The sequence below is a fragment of the Lissotriton vulgaris genome, chromosome 1_1, assembly GCF_964263255.1.
Source record: "Lissotriton vulgaris chromosome 1_1, aLisVul1.2, whole genome shotgun sequence".
Lineage (NCBI taxonomy): Eukaryota > Metazoa > Chordata > Amphibia > Caudata > Salamandridae > Lissotriton > Lissotriton vulgaris.
Window position 1 is genome coordinate 1,589,160,088 of NC_141685.1, and position 24,119 is coordinate 1,589,184,206.

The 24,119-nt window shown below is 48.1% G+C and overlaps 1 protein-coding gene across 1 annotated transcript in view; it reads left to right on the forward strand.

Moving 5' to 3' along the window:
• The window catches only part of CFAP54 (cilia and flagella associated protein 54), a 2,285,874-nt gene that overhangs the window by 1,378,202 nt on the left and 883,553 nt on the right, over positions 1–24,119 (forward strand). Inside the window, exon 46 of the mRNA XM_086918163.1 lies at positions 3,575–3,775. Coding sequence (XP_086774289.1) covers positions 3,575–3,775 — 201 coding nt within the window. The remainder of the gene's footprint in view (positions 1–3,574; positions 3,776–24,119) is intronic.

Here is a 24,119-nt window from a genome sequence, read left to right on the forward strand (position 1 = left end):
GTGTGTCAACATGCCTCTTGTGTATAAAGGGTCAGAGAGCGAGCAGGGCAGCAGGTGGGGAGAAAGCAGCCTCCTGGTCACAGGAACTACATGGGGATTAAGCTGGAGAAACCATGGATTTAAAGATCTCCCTCAAGTATTACAGCTAATTTTCAACAGCAGATATGAGATTAAAGCACACTTGCCCAGCCTGGACCGAGCTCACTAATGTTTTGGGCTGATTAAAACGTTACTGAATTTGAGCTTCAACTCAGGCAACTGCTTTATTTATATCTGTAAGTGCTTCCTGTTGAGGTTTAATTTTTGTGGCAGGAGCCTCGTGCCAGAATGAATCCTGCCCTGCATAGTTATCCACGAAGAAGCCACTGTTTTGTGCAATACCTCTACTCAACTGGAGTACTTTCTACTGGCTAATCAGTAAGTGCTACCTCGTTGGGTAAATGATAGTACTTTTCCTACATTGCAGCTGCATAAAAAGCCAGAAGATTTGTCTCCACTGACCATGTGTGCTTGTAACTTGCCTCCGCGCCAAAATGCACCGAGGTCCCTTGAGTGAGCTGTCCATCATAGTTGGGATTGAGAAAGGGCGGGAAGACGTTTGATACTGCTAGTGTGTGGTGCAGGGCTTCTATGCGTGTTCACACGCCTCTTGTGTATAAGGGTCAGAGAGCGGGCAGGAGGTGAGGAGAAAGCAGCCTCCTGGTCACAGGAATGGGGATTGCGCTCGAGAAACTCAGGGATGCAAAGACCTCCCTCGGGTATTACAGATAGTTTTCGTCGTCAGATATGGGGTTAAAGCACACTTGCCCAGCCTCGACCGCGCTCACTAATGTTTTGGGCTGATTAAAACGTTACTGAATTTGAGCTTCAACTCGGGCACCTGCTTTATTTATATCTGTAAGTGCTTCCTGTTGAGGTTTAATTTTTGGCCCTCAGGAAGCACTTACAGAGTTAAGGCAGGTGCCCAAGTTGAAGCTAACTTTGTAACCATTTTAGAATGGCGCCGGCAAGCACTCTGGCAGCTTGCCGGCGCCATTCTAAAATGGTTACAAAGTTAGCTTCAACTCGAGCACCTGACTTAACTGTGCTTCCTGTGGGCCAAAAAAAAAAAATCCGCCCGCTCGCGAATTTTTCGGCAATTTCGCGCGATTCGTGGATCGCGAAATTGCCAAAAATTCACAACTTTCACGAGCGGAGTGGATTTTGCGCCCATACTTGACTGTGCCACTGCTAATCAGTGCCACAGAGCAAGTGCTTCCTATGTTAAATTAATGTATTGATTGGATTCCATGATTGGGTTATTTGATTTATCTGTCAGCCCCTAGTACAGTGCATCATGTGTGCCCAGGGCTTGTAAATCAAATGCTGCTGGTGGGCTTGCAGCACTGGTTGTGCCACGCACAGAAGTAGCTTGTAAAGAATGTCTCAGGCCTGCCATTTGCAAGGCCTGTGTGCAGTCTAGCACTGCCATGCCGACTTGGCCAAGTGCACCCACTAAAACTTCCCTTTGCTTCATATTAAACACCCCTATGGTAGGCCCAAGGGCAGGGTGCATTGTAAGTATAAGGTAGGACATGGTCTGATGTGTGTAGCATGTTCTAATAGTGAATTACAGCCATTTTCGTTTTTCACTATTGAAGGCTACCTGTTCTCATAGGCCAGAATGGGCATTTAAGATTGTTACATTCTTATAATCCTAACTGACTCAGGGAACATGGTAGAATTCGAATTTAGTATGCCTGAACTCAGAATAATAAAATACATCTTTTAGTGAAGTTTATTTTGATATTCTGAGTTTGCAAATACCACTTTTAGAAAGTAGGTATTTGCTTGCCTAACCATTTGAGCCTGCCTCTGCTAGGTTGTGTATTCCTTTTCTGGGTTTGTGAGTGACGGGGCTGGGGGATTCCAGGAGATAGGCTGGGGCAGCCCGGTGGTGAATAGAGAGATTTGCATCTAGATGGGAGGGAGGAGTTGCACCTGGGACCTGAATAGGGCTAGGCTTTCCCTCTACAATGCTGGCTCCACCCCCTGTGGCTTGTCTGATGTCTCAGCCCTGCACTGTGAAAGGAGAGGATGAATCATGTCAACAGAGTGCTCCAGAGCTGTATCTTCCCTCACTTGTGCTGGCTCCACCTCGGGTGGGGCGGCTGATGTCTCTGCCCTGCACAGTGAAAGGAAGAAGAGAGTCATGTAAACAAAGTGCTCATGAACTGGTTTGAACTAGGCAGAGGCCTCTCTGCCTTCAGAGAACAAAGGATTTTGGGGTATAAATATTAGGACAATGATTCCAAGAAATTAGATCACTTCTGGAACAAGAAACCGTTCTGCCAAGGAGAAGAACCAAGGAAGCTGCAGGTGTTTGGACTGCCCCTCTGCCAGTGTGCTGTTTGCTTGGTTGGCCTGCAGTGGTTGCTTCATTACCAAGGGAAAGGAGAAGGAACTTTGTAAGGACTTTCATCTACAGAATATTCTCCAAGGGCTTGAACGGTGCTTGCCTCCTGCTGAAGTCTCAGGGACTAAAGCCTTCACCTCCAGCTCCATCCTGAATTTCCTTGCTGGGAATTCGGACTCCAGACACTTTTGCCTGCCGCTGGGAGCTGGAAGTTCGACGCATCGAGAAGAAGTGTGTCGCCCCCGCAGCTGAAATTATCACAACGCCGGAGAAGCGAGCCTTCGCTGCATCTCCCTGGAAGCGTGTGTTCATCGAAGCTGTCTGCTGTCGCATCACCGGAGAAGTGTGACCCCATCGTGAGAGTCGCCATCGCATCACCGGAGAAGCGTGTCGCAGGGCCTGTCGCGGCTCCAAAGTACAGAGTCATCGCAAGGCTGCCAGGGCGTCATCGCATCGTCATCGCATCGTCGCATCAAGGGGGCCATCTTTTCGCATCGCAACCATATCATCGCATCGCATCAAGACGCCACCTTGCACACCGCAACGGGCCCGCAAGCCAAGAATCTGCGCATCACCTCCGCACCGGTAAGGCTCACGACGAGTCCCCTACTCTGCGCAAGCATTGAGGAAGGATGCAACCGTTCCCCCGGGTCACGGAACCGAGGCATCTCCCCTTTTGCGAGCCTTTTGTTCACTTTGCGTTACACATCCAGGTACTTTGTTGAGAACTTTGTCGCATTTACCAACAACTTGAACTAAGCAACGTTAATCATCTTTTAAGTTATCTTAAGTGTAGTATCATGGATTTTGTCGTTTGTGGTCTTGTGTTCAAGTCTATATAAAGAATATTTATTTTTATAAAACCTGTGTTGTGTCCATCTGTAGTGTTTCCACTGTATTACTGTGTATATTCACAAATGTTTAACACACTGCCTCTGAGATGAGCCTGTCTGCTCGTGCAAGCTACCAAGGGAGTGAGCAGGGGTTATTAAGGAGTGTAATCCCCTTATCCTGACTTAGAAGTAAGGATCCCTTTTTGGACAAAGGTAAATACAGTTGCCAACTAGAGACCCACAGATCTAACACCGATGAAGTAATAGAAAATAAATAAAACGACCCAAAATGACATATCGTGCTTAGGACAGATGTATTAATTTGATACTATACTTCATTTTGCAGTCCCTGTTCAGAGCATCCCTTCCACATCCAAGAGCTGATCGGAACTACGCACTATATGAAATAGGCCAGCAATCTGATGTACAGGATCTTATTCCCGGAATAGACTTGTTTTCAGATCGGTACAGAGCTGATATTGCCACTGTTGTTGCAAGTCTGGATTTTCTCATCTATGAATTATACAGTTGTCACCAGAGTCTCATGGTAAGGTCACTGATAAATCTGTAATACATTTGTAATTGTATTTTAAAATGAATCGCATGCCATCAAGCTATCAAAGGTCATAAGAATGTAACTCCTGATTTGAGTTGGCTTATGGTGTTTTAACTGGGAAATCAAATTGCTTGGATTCATTGCACACGTTTTTGAATGTTTGTTTTCGACAAACAAACGACTCCGTATGGGATTTCACCCACAGAAAATGTCTTAACTAAAACAGATATTAACTCATTTTAAGTATACAGGGACATATGTACAGGTCCCTTGCGCCACTTTTGCGTCATTTTTTCCAAGTTAAAAGTGACGCAAATGTAGTGCGAGGGGATTGTAAATCACCCCACAGTGTTCATTATGCAGTTATGTTTTACTTGTCAGCCGAAAATAAGAGAGAAGTACATCACGGGTTACCAGTACTTATGCAAATCTACATTTATTCATTTGCATGGAAGTTCTTTCTTTAGTGGCAAAAGTAATTTCCCAAACACAGACATTAGAGGTTCAAAAGATAGTGTTTCTGTGGGATTGATGCATTTCAGTCGATATTCTAAAGTAAATTGGCAACATACTCCGTTACAATTTCTCATTAAGACACTAAAGGTGTGTGACAGTGCTCCATGGGAATGCAGCCACAGATATTTTGACTAGACCAGATAACCTTTTTCTCAAGAATATAGTAGTCTGTTTACTAAGAACATAGAAAACAGGCTGTAAGGCTTCAAACATGTTTGTAAACAGTGACATGGTAAGTGCAACCATTTAACCCGCTTGACGCTACTGACGGAACCGTTCCGTCACGCCCCTCGGGTGGGCAGTGCTCATGACGGAACGGTTCCGTCACGGTCTGGCCGCCGCGCCTGCGCAGTGCTGATTTCGAGTCTGCGCGGCGGGTTTCATTAAGCGGGCGGGGCCGTGACGGAACCGTTCCGTCACAAGCACAGCTCACCCGCGAGCCGTGACGGAACAGTTCTGTCACCAGCGCAGGTGAGCCGCGCGCCCGCCCGCCCGCCCGCGACCGTTAGCGCTGCGGCGGAATAGCCGCCGCAGCGAAGAAGTTAAAGGTTTTTTATATTGTTTTTTCAAAGCTCTTGGTTCGAAATTAGAAGCCTTTTGAGAAGCACTGCAGTCTTTTGTCTGCATTCATGGTAAACAAACGACCATATTTTGCAGCCTTCTTTGTGGCTTGTATTGCTGAATAAGGTATGGCCGGTGCACCATTATTCATATTAAAACTTAAACTCGTATTGCCACCCAGTAGGCTGGCCTCTCCTGCATGACCTGAAAGGAAAAAAGATCATCTGCCTTGTAGCCTTCTATGTCCCACATCCATTTATGTTTAGCACAGGCTGCAGGAACTCACGTCATCCACAAAAACACAAATAACGGAGTAGGCTTTGAGTCTGCCCAATTCAGCATTTCTTTGTTTGAAGTGTCTGTAACTTTTGAATCAGCTCACGTCTACTGTCCTATTATCCAGTTTTTTTATTTTGTAGTTGTGACTAGAACATTGAGTATACTATACACATTTAAACTAGATATCAATCGAACAGTGTGATCTTTATGGTCTGTTGTTAAGCTATTACAAATAAAGAGTTGCATACAGAATATAGTCATCGCTTTTGCTAATTTCACTCCTCTGTGTGAAATCTGTGACTCATAGAATTTAAAGGCAGTTCTACAGTATCGGGTATTCAATGCATTCACAAGCTTGACTCATTCTCCATCATTTGGTTGGGAGACCTACTGTGATTTGCAGTGGCAGTATGCACATTAACAAATATCAATGGATTTAAGCAGTGTTTATTAAGTGCATAGTCTGTAAGGTCGATGTCACGGTTGCCAAGTCGGGATCCAAGACGGGACAAAAACTACCAAGATGTTTGCCCTGGTGACCTTGTCAGGTCATCAAACCGCCTCTCCCGAGTCAAAAATTTGCTAGCTGGCAGTATGCACATTAACCCCCGCACTCTGCCCCCATTCCCACATGTATACCACCTTCGCCCATACTGTATTCCTTATCCGGACAAGAAAAAGGCCAACATACACATTCGTCACATAGTGGTCATTTGTTGGCCGCAGTTTATTAGGAATACAAAGAAACATGTATATACTTTGCATATTTTGGCATGTTATGTCCTGACAAAACTTCCTTGTTATTGTCTCTTGGCCCTTCTGGGTCGTTCTCTTTGGTAGGTTGGTTTTTGCGCTCCCTTTGCGCGGGGAGGGGGTAGCTTCTGTCCCGGAGTTAGGCCCCCTCGCTATCTTGTCCGACTCTTGTTGTGCCCTGCCTACAGGCGGGGGCTGGGCTGCGAGCGCCCTCTCCGTTTGCTACCCCCCCCATCATTGGTAGGCCAACTTCCTTCCCAGCCGTGAGGCATCCCAGAGAGAGTGGTCCTACACACCTGTCCTTAGGCCAACTCACCCAGCCGTGAGGCATCTGAAGGTGAGTGGACCTATTCTGGCACACCGCCCTCCGGTGTGCCTCCGTACCAACCGATATCAGCGTAGTTCTTCACCACGCTTTGCCTGTTCCTCAGCTCTGCGACATTGCTGTTCCTTAGGTGTGGGTGGGTGGGACAAGAATTTGCGCTCCACCGCCAGTGCTGCTCCCCTGCTCCGATAAGCTAGGAGCTTGCCTGGGGGAGCAGCGCTTATATGCCCCCCCATTCACCTTCCAGGCCAGGTAGGCCCCCATGCCCATTGGCGAGTTCGTAGCCTGCCTCGGCCTCCATTGGCCAGAGTTGCCAGCTCCTCTTCGGCGGCCGCCGCGGGGGGAGGGGCCGGGCATTTTCCTAGCTCCTGGTCGCTTTGCGCGCCAAAAACCGGCCCCCACTAGTTGTTTGTGTCCAGGGGCGCAGCGCTGGTTATGGCGCCGGCTCTCAAGCCCCCTGCGGGAGCAGCCTCTGCATTAACAAATATCAATGGATTTAAGCAGTGTTTATTAAGTGCATAGTCTGTAAGGTCGATGTCACGGTTGCCAAGTCGGGATCCATGACGGGACAAAAACTACCAAAATGTCCGCCCTGGTGATCTTGTCAGGTCATAAAACCGCCTCTCCCGAGTCAAAAATTTGCTAGCATTCGCGATAAGAATTTTCAATTCTATGAAGGACCCGAAGCCTCCGGTCCTGTAATAGAATTGTAATGCTTCACGTACAAGCTCTTGGGTTACTCCAACCTACCGTCCAGTTCACGTTGGCATCACGTCGTGTCGGTGTCCTGCTTCTCGTTCTGCGTTTCCTTCACCTCCCTGGCCTCTCCTGCGGTGTCAGACTCCTTTCGGCGTTCAGCTTCGGGATGGTGTTCTTCAGTTTTTGATTCAAGCCCTGGTTCCTGTGTCCTTCCAACCTATGGACTCTTGTTTCCTCTTTAAGACAGCACCTGCATTAAAAGAAAGGGGACATTATTGCTTTGAAGAACATGATTACGATAACAGCGCTCTGCGCTACTTTTTGTAAACTTTATAATTACCTCTCACTCACCTGATTTTGGTGCCCAAGGACTACAAGAAGGATTCCTCTTCTTGGTTATCTTGGTATACGTACAAGGAATTGGGAGACATTAACCTTTAGTTGAAGGTTACTATTTGGTTGCACAAGTGCATACCCTCTTCACAAGGTTATAACTTATAGGTACGTTTGTTGCATAGGAATGCACTTATTTTGCATAAAGTAGCGATATCCCTGTAAACCCTGTCATTATTTAAGTGCATTCTCTTACTTTCACAGCTGTAACACTGCAACACTAACCTATTTACCAGCACTACGACACTCACCTATTCATCTGTGCACCAGAAGAAAGTATTTAGGTAAAGGAAAGGATGACATAAAATGTATATAAACTGGTGGATGTTATGGTTGTTTTCTAAATTTTGTTCCCTCTTGTCTACAGCCTTTTTTAGGTCTCGCTCGAGACCTATTGTGATTAAGTCGGCTCTCAAGGGACGTAGACAGGGGCACGCGCGGCGATTTCACAGCGTGGACGCACATGCCCCGCCCCCCGGAGCCGTGCACATCTCCAGAAGCCGATTGCCAGGGTCAGCCATGCCTCTCCAGTCACACGCGCACACACACTGCATACACGCACGTGCACACACACACACTGCATACACACACGCTGACACACAGGTGCCAAGCCCCCCAAGCCCCACTTACCGCCTCAGCCGCCTCTCCTGACTTCTGCTGCCATCCACTTTGTGAGAGTGGGCTTCTCCAAAAGACGGAAGTCCCGCCCCGACTGCCGTGAGCGTGCACATCCCGAGACCGGAAGTTCGGGAGAGTGCACGCTCACGGCTTGTTTTCTTTGCTGCTGGCTTTTTCACCTCTGGCAGCTTCCTGCACTTACTGGACCCTGTTTAATTATTTACATTTAATTTATTCATAATTAAATCACTGCTTGAATAATGAAGCCCTCACCGAGGCTCGAACCCTGTTTCCCTGCTCCAAAGTCAGCAGCGTTATTTGTGGAGCCACCTCCTCACACCGTTTGTTGAGCTTTGTTTCAGATGCTACATTTGTCTGTTTCAACCCTGTTTTTTTAATTGTATCCGTCTCCCCCCTCCATGTGTATTATTTTTTTAATTTGTCTCTCCCCACCCCGACTCCGAACTCGCTGTTAATTTTTTATTAATTAAATAATGCAGCCCACGCCGAGCCTCGAACCCTATTCTCCAGGTCCAGGCAGCGCGCTCAGCCTGCCATCTGTTTTGGATCAGGTTACTGCTTTCACTTTCGTGGCTATTATTATAAAGAGCATTGCATTGTTTTTTTGTGACGCGACTTCGTTTTTATGTCATTTGCAAATTGCATATGAGAGTCACCTCACTATTTTCTTTAGGTCTTGTGACCTGAATATATCACAAAGAGAATTTAATTTAAGATGTGAATATTATTTCGTTTATAGCAACTGTGCTTAATGCCTTATCTGGATAGAGCCACTAAATGGGAGGTGTTGTAACACAGTAATTTAGAAGATTTATTTGAGATCGGGCTGCTTGGGTGTATCCTCCCCCGCCGCCGCCCTCGCCTTAACAACAGCACTGCTCAGGGCGAGCTCTACTATTTACAATCCGCCTGCCTGCGCCAGCTCTGCTGCGTCACTTCTGCCCACCCGGTCCTCGCTGTGGATCTGCGGCTATGCTCGCGGGAAGAGAGCGCCCGCCGCAGGAGGTAAATATAGGTAGGCAGCGTGGGTTGTGCGGTCTCTGCGGGGCACGAGAGACCTGGGGCGGATAAGAGACTGGGAGGGCCCAGCCTACGGGCAGTGTTTGGTGGTTCAGGCGCTCCGGTACCGCTCAGGCCAGCACTGCCCCTCTTCCTTAAATCCACAGATAAGGTCCGCCTGGGAGCCACTGTTGTTCTTCAGGCCTGCCCTGCCACTGAGTTGCCCCTGCTTAAGCTGGGCTCACCATGGCGATACCCGGGAGCCAGGCACCGTGCTCTAGCGGGGGGAGGCGGGGAAGTTTAAGTACCAAGCATGGGTTCGAGCTCTTTCTGGCAGTAGGGACAGATCCAGGGGTCCGTGCAAACATCCAACTTAATCCCGGTGAGCGCATAGCATGAGACACTATGCATATAAGCAGACACTGTCACCATCCCTGAAACAGTTGCTTCTCGACCACTTTCGCTATTGAGTTATTTTGGTATCATAAACATGAGCGGGTGTAACCTGGATCATTGAGTGGGAGATTCATGTCTGCTGTCTAAAAGTGTCAAATACGTCATACAGTGTTGTTTTTATTGTAATATCATGTGATTTGTTTCTGTTACATAATGCAGTGTTATGAGAGCTGCTAAAACCATACTGTCTATCACAATGAGATCCCCTATGGATTGCACTTTTTTTTGTGTGCATATAATCCAATGTGCTGTCAGCGCGAATGCATGCCCTCCTCCTGTGGCACAGTCCGTGTATGCTATTTGCGTTTTTATTTTCTGAATGTCTATATCCCGACACTCTGCTCCTAGGGTGCACAGGAATGCTAGACTACCTACGGACACACATGAGCACCCCTCTCGCTAATAGCAGGACTTCTCCCCCCTCCCTAAATAGCTCGAGCTTGGCTCTCGCATCCAGGCTTCCTTCCAGCAGTAAGTTTTAGAAATACCCTTAAGGAAATGAACAGTTCACTCGAGCACATGTTTCCTCTCTTGTACACATTTACACAGACATTCTTTCTCTCAAACACTGTTACAAATATTTTCCCAAACTGTGTCACACTCTGACACTAATTCTCTCACACATGGTTCTCTCTGGCACAAGCTCTCGCTCTCTCACCCACTCACACACACACTCTCTCTCGCACACACACATTCTCTCTCTCTCACACCCACTCACTCTCACACACTCACTCTCTCTCACACACACTCTCGCTCTCTCTCTCACACACACACACACATTCTCTCTCACCCACACCCACACTCTCTCACTCACACTCTCACTCGCTCTCTCACTCACACTCACTCGCTCTCTCACTCACACTCTCACTTGCTCTCTCACTCACACTCTCACTTGCTCTCTCACTCACACTCTCACTTGTTCTCTCACTCACACTCTCACTCGCTCTCACTCACACTCTCACTCGCTCTCTCACTCACACTCTCACTCGCTCTCTCACACTCTCACTCGCTCTCTCACACACACACACACTCTCACACACATTCTAAATCTGTCTCTCGTCCACCGGTTCAGAGCCCCATCCCTGGGGGTGCACAACCCCACTGGCCTTTGCCGTGTTGCCAATTCCGCTGCACATGCGGTGACTGCACAGGTTGCTGCATCCAGACTGACTTCTTGAGTCTCTGCACCCGCCGGTACTTCGCAGCCAACGGGTTCTTATGTCTGGTTGTCAGTGGCGCGGGTACAGCTTTTCTTTCATCAACCGCTTCTAAAACTCCCAAATCACTAATAACTTTGTTACACTTGCAGCACTTAAAGCACCCCCCCGCGATGCTGTTGTGCCCACCCTGTGCCAGGAGGAGCCTCTGACTGCATATGAAGCTCTGACTGCCGCTGGAGGACCTCTTGTAGTGTGTCTGTGTTTCACTGAGTATTAACATGTAGATAATATAAAAAATAATGGATTATGCAGCAAATCTCTAATGATGGGAAAATCGTTGTGGCTGCACAATCACTTAATTCCAGTGGCCCTATGTATACCCCAGGAGCTCAATTACCGTCAATAGTGCCCCCCATCTCTCTATCATTTTTGCAACTATTTTGCATATAATTTTCATGCATCTCTTTGCTCCATGTTGAATTTTGTCAGATTTACTTCGCTACTTCTTTGGTTTTCTCCTCAATGAGTCATTGAAACCTTCCACAGTTGCGCTCCATAAACTCAGATGGTTTTTAGGTTGAGCCTGGGCAGGGCATGCGCTGCTCTATGAGGTATGCTGTATTGAGGTAGGGACTTGAAGGTCCGCCCACTCTCCGCCCACATTTCTCATTGCCTTGTGTCATTGTCCGCTGTAAACTCGGGCTGTTCATTGGTCAAAAGGCTTAGTAGTCCCGCCTTTGTACCACCTTGTCTCATTTTGTTACCTCCCATGGCGACAACCCCTGTTACGTGTGTTGTTGCTCAGTAGGCTTAAATTACAGCCTCCGAGCACTATTTTCTCAAATAGCTTTATCCTGCCTGCTGTTAGAGGCAGGACACTCTCTCCTAACGCTTTTGTACGCATTGCAATGCAATAGGCCTCGCCTTTGCAAGAAATAAGCTATTGACATTGTAAATGACAATGCCTTTTATTTATCTGTTTTAAAAACACCTAAAAAAATGCTTTGTCATTTATAATGCCAATAGCTCAAATTCTCATAAATGCGAGACCTATTGCATTGCAAATGCTTGTTTGCTTTGCCCTGGCGACATCCTGCAATTGCTGAGTGACAACGAGGCATTCTTTTTCCCCTTCCTTCCTTGTTTTGTTTCCCTTCTTCCCCGGATTACCATTGTTGCTTAGACGTTGTCAAGTGCAATTGGTGATTGGGAGAAGCTGCGGAAGATACTTCAGTCCCATGACGCTCCTGCGAAAACACAGGTGAGATCCTGACAGTCGAGTGGCCATTGATAGCCATCATCAATGCAGTGATGGATTTAGTGAACTCTGGTTCGTACCAAAACTGTAGCTCAATAATCCACTGTAGGAAAGACTGTCCTAAAAGCTCTTTGCTCAAGTCACAGTTGTAGAGCAGAATTGCTGACTTGCCATACTATTATAAAACATTGCAGCACTTTAAAAAAATGGACACAGACCTTTTAACGTGGCCAACGGTTGAACTTAATTGGCCTGCTGCAGAGGTTGCCGCCATAGCAGTACCAAGAACAGCAGCTGCCGAAGCATGACTTAATACAACTTTGCTAATCTTATTCACAGTCCAGAGAATGCCATACAGGTTGTTTTATTCCACACTGGCAGCCAAGTGAAGAAGCGCTTATTCTAAATCACAGAACATCATCAGAAGATATTGACTTTGTGGTGCTACCAAACGTTTCTCTTTTTCCTCCACTATAGACCTAGTAGAGCAGTGGATTTCCACCTGTCTTAATGCATGGTATTCCATTGCATTCAACGGATGGTGCCTTAGCCTGTCTCAAGCATAATCAAAACCTCAAATTCCTCAAGAAAACAGGCCACTACCTGCTAAAGAGAGAGAGACCATCCATGCCATTGTTGTCTCGCAGCTGAGATCCTCACCATGCATCATAAAGAGGCGCTAGGGCCAATTCCCAGGTCACCTTACGAGATGTTTTCCAATTACTCCAAGAAGGAGAGTTTATGACATCATTGGACTAACAGATTGCATATTTTCAATTCCCCTATACGTCCCAAGCACTGCACATTTCTTCGATTTGAGGTTGCTTTTATCAACTCAAAGCTTACTTTTGGGATTCGATGCCCCACAGCATGTCTCGGCCTACCTTCACAATTGACTGATCAAAGGCAAATCAATCAATCATAACATTTGTATAGCGCGTTACTCACCCGGCAGGGTCTCAAGGCGCTTGGGGGAAGGGTCCGCTATTGCTCAAACAGCCAGGTCTTGAGTTGTCTCCTGAAGGTGAGATGGTTCTGGGTCAGCCGAAGGTGGATGGGGAGGGAGTTCCATGTCTTGGCCGCCAGGTAGGAGAAGGATCTCTCTCCGGCGGTGGCTCTTCGGATGCGTGGTACGACGGCGAGGGCGAGGTTTGTAGAGCGTAGCTGGCGGGTGGGCGTGTAGAAGGTCAGGCGGTCGTTGAGGTACTTGGGGCCCAGGTCGTGGAGAGACTTTTGTGCGTGGGTGAGGAGCCTGAATGTGATCTTCTTGCTGATGGGAAGCCAGTGCAGGTCCCTCAGGTGGCCGGAGATGTGGCTGTGTCGGGGGATGTCCAGGATGAGTCGGGCGGAGGCGTTCTGGATGCGTTGGATTCCTTTCTGTAGCTTGGCTGTGGTTCCGGCGTAGAGGGTGTTTCCGTAGTCCAGTCGGCTGGTGACGAGTGCCTGGGGGACCGTCTTCCTGGTTTCGGTTGGGATCCATCAAAAGCTCTTGCGGAGCATGCGTAGGGTGTTGAAGTATGATGAGGAGACGGCGTTGACTTGTCTGGTCATCGAGAAGGAGGAGTCCAGGATGAAGCCCAGGTTGCGTGCATGGTCTGTTGGCTTGGGAGTGGTGCCCAGGGCGGGGGGCCACCAGGAGTAGTCCCAGGCGGAGGGCGATGGTCCCAGGATGAGGACTTCCGTCTTGTCTGAGTTCAGTTTCTGAGCGTGCAACAGCAATCCCCACAGCACTTTGTTGTGACTGTTCTACAGGGTGAGATTTTGACTTTGAATGAAGAAAAGCCATCTGGTCCAGTGCACCCTCATCCAGTTATAGGAAGCCATTCCATCGTGGTCAATGAGTAAAGCCTTTTCTTACCAGGAACGCATCAGGAGGATTCAGTTAAGGGAGTAATAGTTTCAGGAAACGCTATTCAGTTCAATTCAACTTTACAAAGTGCTGATAAGATTGATGTTATCTGGCTCCACCCTTATTCTATTCTGCCACCTTTGTATGCAGCCACTAAAAGAAGAGCAAGACAAACAACGAGTACACATCTAGGGGTACTGTAATGGCCAGATTTTCTGAGTAGGTGGGATCAGCCCCCAGGGGCCCCTCCAACCCAGCCAGAACGTAATCACATCCCTCCTCAGGACCAACTATCCAGGCACCTGGTACCTACCTGAAGATGGGGAACTCGCAATATACAAGCTCATATTATTAAAAACACCACTAAATCTATAGGGATACTAAGAATACTCACTGATTACTAGGGATATCCATACCCTACACCACACTTATTCACATCAGTTGGTCTCGCGGCCACCCTGACCCAGACCGGTCTACCCTAGGGCAGATATGACACACAATCCGGTGCGTCTACACATGGGCCTGCAGAACCCAATGCTCCCTTTTCCAAACTGTTTGCAATCCTGCAAAACTACACGCTAGTTCGACCTCCTAGCGCTCTCACTTATTCAAGCCACAATCCTGTGGGTATCGGCACTGGTAATCCTCCCCAGTGTTCTCACTAACGCCGCATATCAACGACGACCACATTCCTATGAACACCTATACATATATATATATATATTGGGAAGTCTCTTCACTAAGGGTCTGCTACTACAATAATATTATGGGATGGTGTACTAACTTAGTCCCTTAGTTGCAAGTCTCCTCTCTCCCTCACTATTACTTACCTGATCAGGGGTAGCATCTGTTCAAACAGCAATACCTACCAGGAAAGATTACCCTCACTGTATGGGGACAAAGATATACACACTATGTGATTGAGTTATTTCTTGATTTAAGCGCTCCTACTCCCTTTTGATCCATCAGTGGCTCAACAGCAACTGGCTTGAAGCCAGGATAACTTTATCATAAAAGAACTCATGCACACTAATTCACTAATTAATGGGGTCATTTATTATTAGTACAATATAAACCTTTACACAGAACTGACAAAGACTATAGGTAGGACACACCGCTGAAAGAGAAGGATTAAACATAACAGGAACACTCCGCTGAAAGGGAAAGGATTAGTTAGACATCCTAGGGAATAAGAACAAGATTAAGCTGTTGTAAGTGTAACTAATTCAGACTACCTCACCTATTAGAAGGAAGATTTCTCTCTCTGCCTCTGGTGGGATTAGGGCTCTCTCTCTGCCTCTGGTGGGATTAGGGCTCTCTCTGTCTCTCCCTCCTTCACCACATCACCACGCCTCTGGTTCAGTTGCTCCAGCTGACAGCCTTCTTTGATGCTCTCTGCACTGCTTTCTCTCTCCTCATCTTCAGCAATCGTCTGCCTTCTTTCTCCATTTAAGAACTGCACTCTATTCTGCAGCTCCAGCAGACATTCTCTCTCTCTCTGCAAGCTGTTCTGAGCTCCAAGCTGTTCTGAGCTCCCAGCTGTTCTGTGCTCCAAGCTGTTCTGAGCACCACGCTGAACTGCACACCATGCTGAGCTGCACTCCAAACTGAACTGACCACTCCTCCTCTCCTGTAGCTCACTAATATGGAAGCTTGTCCTTTCATGGAAAGTTACGGCCAGTAACCTGCCGCCCACCAAATTCTTGTACCTCCCCGTACCAAGGACACGTTCCCAGCTGGCCAGCCTGAAGTTGTGTCTTCGGAGTGGAGAAAAATACATTCCTTCGATAGGGGCCAGCCCGAGCCGGTTCTCTCCAAGCGAACAACAGCCGTAACTATAAACTTTGCCTTTGCCCTGAAAAGCCTCTCAGCTTCATCAAGATGGAGTCCCTCTAGCTCTAGGCCTGTCGGCCTGAAAGGGGTGAAATGCTCCTTAGCTCTGTCAGAATATCTACATAAACCATACCAATGTGTCTAATATGTCAAAGCCAATAGGCAATAGACAGGTTAAAGTCAAGAATAAAGGCATATTAAGCAGCTATCCTCTTCTAGATCTGGAAAAAAGGGCTTAAAAGGGCCAACACAGGCTAAGAATACCTATACTAGATGCGAGCAAGATTAATGATCTATATCACTGCTAAATAAAGCCAAAAACTCTGCCATTACAGGTACTTCAATGACTAGATCTAAATTACGCATCTCATAAAGGAGACTCTCAACTGTTGAAAACAGAGGTAAAACATCTCAGTAGGTCTCCATATTCAGAGGAAAGACTCGTGTTGGTGGATTATGACTGATGGCTCAGTAGAAGCTGGCAGAACTTAACTTACAAAACTGTCCATGGTGGTAGAATTCTTCAAAGGAGAGCTTTTGACATCAATAGACTTACCTGAAGCATACTTGCATACCCCATGCATCACATGCTACTCCCCTTTAGGAAGGCCTTGAAGGCCTACTTATTTAAAAAGGCAACAGCCTTAATCTAAACGGTCAGCTCGGCAGCAGGCGGATCATCAGTGATTATTTGTTGTGTTCCTTTCTTCAAAGCGCTTAGAGACCAGTGGTGATTTGCGCTATACAAAAATAAAGTAACATAACATAACATAACATACACCTCAGGTTTCTTCAGTTTGAAGTGCCATTTACCATTATCAATTCAAAGTCGTACCTTTGGGACTAAAATCCCCATCACAAATGTTCACAAAGTGCTTTTCAACTGTTGCAGACTTTGTAATATGACAACGTCAGCAAGTGTTTCTCCACCTTAACAAATAGCTGATAAAAGGCAAATGAGTTAGAGTGTGCTACAGCTGCAATCTCCACAATGAATTGTCTTTGGCGGACAAAATAATGCCATCCCAGGCCACCAAAAAAACCACAGTCTTAAGCTTGCTAAGCATGCACTCAACAAGGCAGTGAGAGCAAAAAAGAAAGGTATCTACCTGCCAGGGGCGCCCCCCATTGCTGTTTTGCGAGCCAAGTACAAAAAGAACATCTGGGACCTGAAAAGAAAACAGACCGAACAGAATTGGCTGACAGTGTTTTCCATAATTAAAGGTTAAGACAACAGCAAGCTCTGGCGCTACATCAACAGCTTGTCAGCAGGAGGCGTACACAAGGTCAACAGTGTTGGAGGAAAAGTGTGGGAACAATACGCAAAGGGGCTGTATACCTGTTAGTCAAATCGGATGTCTCACTGTATCACCGGGTGGTCCAAGACGGCGGCAGCTACCATCAGTCCTGAAAGTGCTCTGAACGAAGACTCAAGTCCGTCCCGACCTGGTAAATTCTCGTAGGCGGAGATTGCAAAACACATCAAAGCCATCAGAACCGATGGTGCCCCAGGCCCTAACGGGATCCCCGCACAGGTTTTTAAGAAAGATCCCGCATTCTTCGTTTCCAAACTTACTCCTCTATTCAACCACGCATTCGCAACTGCAACCCTGCCATTCTCTTGGAAAGGCTCAATTCTCTTTCCTATCCACAAAAAAGGTGACCACTCGAATCCGGCTAATTATAGACTGATAGCCCTCCTTGACATTGAAGCTAAGATCTATGCTCGTCTGCTACTTAAGGACCTGGAAACCTGGGTGGATAAGAACGGCATACTCCCGCCCTCACAGACTGGATTCAGGGCTAGCTGTTCTACGCTGAACAACATCATAGCGCTCTCGTACCTCGCTAAGAAGGCCAACATGCGGAACAAGCTGCCCCTGTTCTGTTGCTTTATAGACTATTCAACGGCCTTCGACCGTGTGAACAGATGCAGGCTCTGGGCAAAACTAGAGTCTTGGGGGATCCCTAGAGATCTTCTAAAGGCCATAAAAGCCCTTTACGAGGGGACCTGGGTTCAGGTGAAACTAAGCACCTCATCTGTAACGACAAGAATTGCCACTGACTCTGGATTAAAGCAGGGGTGTGTTCTGGCCCCCCTGCTCTTCAACCTGTATACTGCAGACATGGGGCACGCCCTGAAAGATGCCAACCTAGCACCGCCCAGACTGGGGAAGCTGGTTCTGGGTACGCTCCAGTACGCAGATGACACAGTAATTATGGACCACACAAGGGTAGGCCTCCAAAGAGCCTTAAACAGTCTTGCGAAGTACAACAAGGAGAACGAGCTACATATTAATGTGAGCAAGACTAAGATAATAATCTTTGGAAAACATCCACACAAAACTAAAACTTCATGGTCACTGGGGGAACACCGAATCACCACGGCCCCATCCTACAACTATCTGGGCACATGGGTATCAGAGAAGGCCACTGCAGTCAAACACCTGAAGGCGCTTAAACCAAAAATCGACAAAATAATTACATCTCTAAGACGTCTAAGCCACAGCCTGGTCAGTCCCTCTGCATATCCGATGTTGACAGTACTCAGGGCTAAATTGATCCCAGCCATCACGTACGGCCACATAGCCTATCCAGGGGCTTTTGAAAAAGTGGTCCATGCGGCACAGGTGAAGGCATACAAGATGGTGCTACGGGCCCCCAAACAGGCCAGGAACAACAGGGTGAGACTGGAAATAGGCCTGAATCGTCCTGAACTGGCACTATTGGGGGAATTGTTAAAATACTACATCAGAGTTCTGAAGTCGCCCGAAAACACCTTAAAGCACTCGCTAACAACCATCTTTGGCGAAGCCGGCTCCCCATGGCAAACCAAGGTGGAACTAGCCATTGAACTTCTGTAGATCGAGGGGCGGAGTCTGCATTTACAGGAAATCCCATATTCCGCCTGGGCAAAAGCCGTCAAGCGCCAAGTCCAGTCCGTTTCCTTTGAGCTAGACCTTTCCTCGCTCCAGCCCAACCCACTAACGTTGGCCTTGGACAAGTCCTACACTCCCGGTAAACCTCAACCATACTTACAAGACTCACTAACAATCGAAGCAAGACAGAAAATTCTGTTTATGCGCCTCTTGGCCCTCAGGATAATGGACTTCAATCCACGTTGGGCACGCTCGGACGGAGCCACTGCCTGCCGACTTTGCAATTATCGCAGAGAATCCTGGCTACACTTGCTATGTTGCTGCATCAAGCTGGCCAGCAATCGACAGCGTCTGCTACGTCCGGCACTATGCATCTTGGGCCACAGAACTTGTAGAGAGGCTTCGGATTGGTGTTTCTCTGAAAACACAACATGTTTACTAGCTAGGATAGGCAAGTTCATCTATCAAATTAAAATGGCACTCGAAAACCAACTAAAGGACACCACCCCGAAGAGCCCAGTGACCCGCTGCCCTGAAGTTGGCAATCAATAGATAACACAGGGAGCCGCCGAAAAGACAAGGGTTCCATCGGTCAGAGGTATCCAACCGGGGCCGACCCAGGGTCCGATGAAGCCCACAGTGCAACTGAGGATGCCAAACTTATATACGCCTTCCAGACTCCAGTAAGCGAGGTTTCACGTTGACTTTAAATCTTTAATTCTTTTAATTATGTACTGCACCAGTGAACATAGTCAGTATTGTGACCACATAGCTGCACCAATGGTCCAGACCGGTGTAGATCGAGCGGGGGAGGCATTTTACTGTATTTCACTGTATTTTACTGTATTTTATTGAATCAAACTGCATTTGTTTTTCTTCTTTTTTATACTGTAATGATTTTAAGTAATCGCACAGTTCATTAATAAACCCCTTGAATTGTCTTTGGCTGTTCTGCAGGTTGAGATTGACTTTGTTTAAAGAAAGACCATCCTTGGTACCATGCACCCTCATCCTATTCCTGGAAGGTGTTAAGCACTTGTCAATGGGGAGAGCCATTCCTTCCAAGAACGAATTCAAGAGGATTTTGTTGAGAGTGTAACAGTTCCAGAAAATGTCATTCAGTTCAGTTCGACTTTACAAATTGCTCATAGGAATGATGCCATCCTGGATTCCCCTTATTCCATTCTGCCATCTTCGCATGTGGCCACTGTAATAGGTACACATCTAAGGGTAATTTAGCTTGAAGAATACGTTTTCTTCTGCAAGCTTAGGACTGCGGTTGGTGAACACCACATGTCTCTTTTGCAGTTACACACGCTCTGTGTGGGACACGGCTGTGCAAGTGCTGCTGCAGTGCCCGGTGGAGGCCCAGGCCGTGCTCACCCTTGCTGTGGCGGAGGGTAGAGTCTCAGCAAATTTCCCCATCCACTGTGGGCGGGATACCGCTGACTCGCTGGGTAGAACGATTTCTACATCAGTAGCCCTGAGGCACTACGCATGGCTGAGGTCCACTTGCTTTTCAGGGGATGTTCAATCGACCCTTTTGAATATGCCCTTTGGTGGCTGTCGCCTGTTTGGCGACAAGACGGACAGCGTGCTCGAACGTATCATGGAATCTAGGGCTACGGCCAGATCCTTGGGGCTCACTGCCACCTCTCGCCCCATGCAGTCTGCCTTTTGCCCCTTTCGTTGCTACAGAAGGGGTGCCCCGCCATACTCCACCCAGAGCCACAGGCCTGCGCAAGCTAAACCAGCCTCTGTGTGGCTGGGGACGTAGGACTCAACATCGTGGGTCTGGTGTCCAGTGGGCGGGCCTGTCCACCAATGCTCCTCTGCAGCAGCCTCCAAACCTTCCTAGTCTGTCTTTTCAGGGCCACCACTTGCCAGTGGACAGTAGAATCCACCATCACCTCCCCCACTGGCACAAAATCACTTCTGACAGGTGGGTTTTGCAGATAGTTTGAAGGGGCTACTCCCTCCCCTTCAAGACTACCCCTCACTCCATGCCACCAACATTCCAATGCATGTCGGAGCATCATTTGGCCGTTCTCCACCAGGGAGTTACAGCGCTCTTGTCCAAGGGAGCTATCAAACCCATTCCTGTACCAGAAGAAGGTTGTGATTGCTATTCCCACTACTTCCTGGTGCCCAAGAAGGAGAAAGGCCGGCGTCCTATCTTAGAGCTCAGTGACGTCAACCACTTCCTCAGGAAGGAGAAGTTCAAGATGTTAACTTTATCTCAGGTCTTGTCTGCCCTCGACCCTGGAGACTGGATGGTGGCATTGGCCTTGCAGGATGCTTACTTTCACATCCCTGTCTTGCCTGCCATTCGGCAGTGGCGGCCGTTCCATTAGGGCTTTGGAGCGCCGCCCCACTGCTTTTTCGCAGTGTGAGAAGCAGAATATAAAATGGTATTTTAAATACCATTTTATTTTCTACTTCTCGCGCTGTGAGAAAGCAGATGGCAGGGGTATGCCTGGTTGGGGGCGGGTGGGAGCATATGCCTGGTAGGGGGCAGGCGGGTGGGCGGTTTGGGGAGGAGTAGCTTGCACCACTTTGAGTACCCCAACTACTTGGTCGGCCCTGCTGCCGACCAAAGCAGTCATGCGCACTCTACATTTTCTCTTTGTAGGCTGCATGCAGACTACACAGAGAAAATGGCCTCCCTACTGATGCCCGGCTGGGCGCCACTCAGGACTTCACGCCAATCACAACGCTGCCATTGAAGTACTGTGATTGGCTTACAGGATGGGATGGATTAGGAGTGTGCCTGTTCAGAAGTTGAACTCGGCAGGACCCCGGCCCAGGAGCAGAGGCGGCGCGGACGAGGTAATTTTTATTTCTTTTTATTTTAATTTAAACCCCCCTGGCCTTATCCCACCCCCCTGAGTATTGCAAGCTGGGACTGTATCTTGAGCGGTGACTTAGAAATGGCTTTGCGTCAGCAGCTCGGTTTACAGCGCTCCTCGCGTCCGGGGGCAGGGGCTGTCTAGGGGGCTTTGGGTTCGGGCAAATCTCCATGCTGCTGCCTAGTGTGGAAAATACATTCTAGTCTAGAGAGCAGCACTGCGAGAGATAGTGGGGGCGCGGGATAGGAGAAGAGGGGCCAAGGATACTGAATGTCGCTTTGGTGAGAACGGTATTACTGGGCAAAAGAAAGACGCAGCATGGAAGACATAGGAGAAAATGCTAGGTGTAGGCATATCTGCTAAGTTTCCAAGGTCCATGGATGGTATCTTGGTCCAGTCATGTTTTTCCCCTTTGAATTCTGGGACTTGTAGTCCTGCTGTATAACGGAATAGACAAGACAAGAAGTGATGGAATTCAAAAAAGAAAAAACTTCACTGGAGCTGGTCATTACCCGTGGACCTGGGAAACTTTACAAAGCCGAGTTGGTGGGGGAAGTTGGACAGTGGAGGTTGTCCTAGCCTGAAATGAGAAATTAAAAATATGGCCAGACTGAGTGCGACTAAGCTTCCTGCACCGCTTTTAGATGGGGATCTCAGTATGCTTGGAGACTGACTGTGAGGGGGTATCTTGCTGCCACTCACTTTAATATTGTACCCTTTCAAAGCCGGAAGTGATCTTGACGGAGATGTTTGCCCCTCCTATTTTTATTTTTAACTCCCCATAACCCTCCCCGTATACATACACAGTTTGAGGAAGTTTCTTCGCCCCATTTCAGAGTGAAAGTCCTGTTCATTCTGGAGATTTGTCAGACGTACTCTTTGCCCTCCAACTGAGAGGGCGCCACTGTGTGCTCTGTGGCAGTGAGAACTAGTCCATAGAGAGCCTCTTTGCCTCCCACTTCTTGCTAGAGGACAATTCACCAGGCACTCTGAGTGACTATTAAAGACACTCCTTGACTCACTCAATTTCCTTCATGTGCTTTGGTCGGCTGTGATAGCAGTACACGAACCCTCTTTAGGGTGAACTCCCGAATTCACCATAAGAAAGAATCCACGGTCTCCATTTGCGTTAACTCCAAAATGTGATCTCTGAGCGACTGACACTGGTGCTCTCAGTGGAGTTTCATCCGCCTGCTCAGTGCAGGTGTGCAACGGGTCTTTGGTCTCCCCAGTGTTAACCCGCTTCCTGAGCAGCAGTCGGGGAGATTCACTTGCCCCTGAAGAAAAACTCAACTGTGTGCTTTGACAGGCTGTGACGTTCGAAATAATGGTGCGTAATCTTTGCAGCGTAATAGGGGAAAACAGATGTTTTCTGCTAGGGTAACTGTAAGCAAACTACTCTCACTGCAGGCTGGATCTTTTCCGCTGCCGCTCGTGCACTGCCCACACAGCGAGGGCGCTCAGTAGCCCCGTCCAGGCTGCCTGCAGGCAGCTGCTTCTAGCTACTGTTAAACACTCCGGGCTGGGCGTCTCTTTTCCTGTTTTACAGGCTTCGTGTAAAACAGCAGGAAGTACGTACCAGGCCCAGGGTAAGTTCTTGCACCCTTGGTGGTCAGAGTGGGCATAATTTGCCGGTGAAGTCACTAAAAATCACTTAGCTCCCTTGTCTGCCCAGAAGCTGCTGCACCAGCCCCTGGACATCACGTTTTCAGCAGACCCTTTCCTGTCCCAGCTCGCCTGTTCTCTCTGCCACAGGTTGAGCTGAGCCCTACTCACCACAGACATTTCATACAGGACTTCACCACTCCTGCCCTGCCATCCCTGACATCTCAATACCGGTCAGCTGCGTGGCACCCAGAACTGACGCGCCACTCCCACAGTCCTAAAACCACAGCCAGGTGAGTTCAGGACTCACTTTCAATCTCCACTGTATTTCTTTTATTTAGGGCCCACTGTAAAGCTACGTAAATATATATATAAAAACTTGAAAATTTGATTCCTTAAAGTAATTGCGGTTATTGTAACACCAAGGTTTGTTCCACGGCATATTTGGTGAAAGACATACGTGTAGAATGCTCACCTGAGCAGAGATTGTGTATTTCAGGAGGCATGATTGTATTTTACTTAGTACTAGCAGCCCCTCCAGACCTTGTCCGGGAGCATTCAGGCTTCTCCTACCCCGCCTGCCCCGACATTGCCCAGCAGCCCGTGCCCCCGCCTGCTCCGGTCCCCCCCTGCCCCGACCCCCGCCTGGCCCGACATTGCCTTTCCTCTTGCTTTCTTTTTTCCCGCCTCGCCCGACCCCCGCCTGGAATGTTCCCGCCTGCCCCGACATTGGCTTTCCTTACCTCAGCCACCGCTCCGCTCCTCACCGCCTGTCCGCGAGCCTTACCTGAGCCGCCGCTCTGCTCCTCACCGCCTGTCCGCCGCCGCTCCTCCCCCGCGCCATGTCCGCCTCTCTGCTGATCCCACCGCCGCTGGTCTCACGTCACCGCTCCTCCCCGCGCCATGTCCGACGCTCCTCGGACGCCTCTCCTCCCCGTACCGGTTAATTTTTACATTTATCTAGCCTATAATCATCTACACACCCTGCCGATTTCAACGGTGTATCGGGTGTGTAGATTGGCGCAGTGGTTCCCGAGTTTACCCGCCTCAAAGCCTGAAAGTTTCTCCTTTATTATAGTAGTATAGATTGGGCCTGCTTACTGCTACCATTTACAACATTATATAGCTGTGGTGCACGTTTAGTTTCACTGGTATTGTAATTGCTGATTTTTTTTGTTGTTGCTTGAGAGGCCTTTTTGTATTTGTGTGTTTTTTTATATTTGTGTTTTTTGTATTGTTTTAATTCTGTATGGTATACTGTTGAAACAGTACACACCAAAGG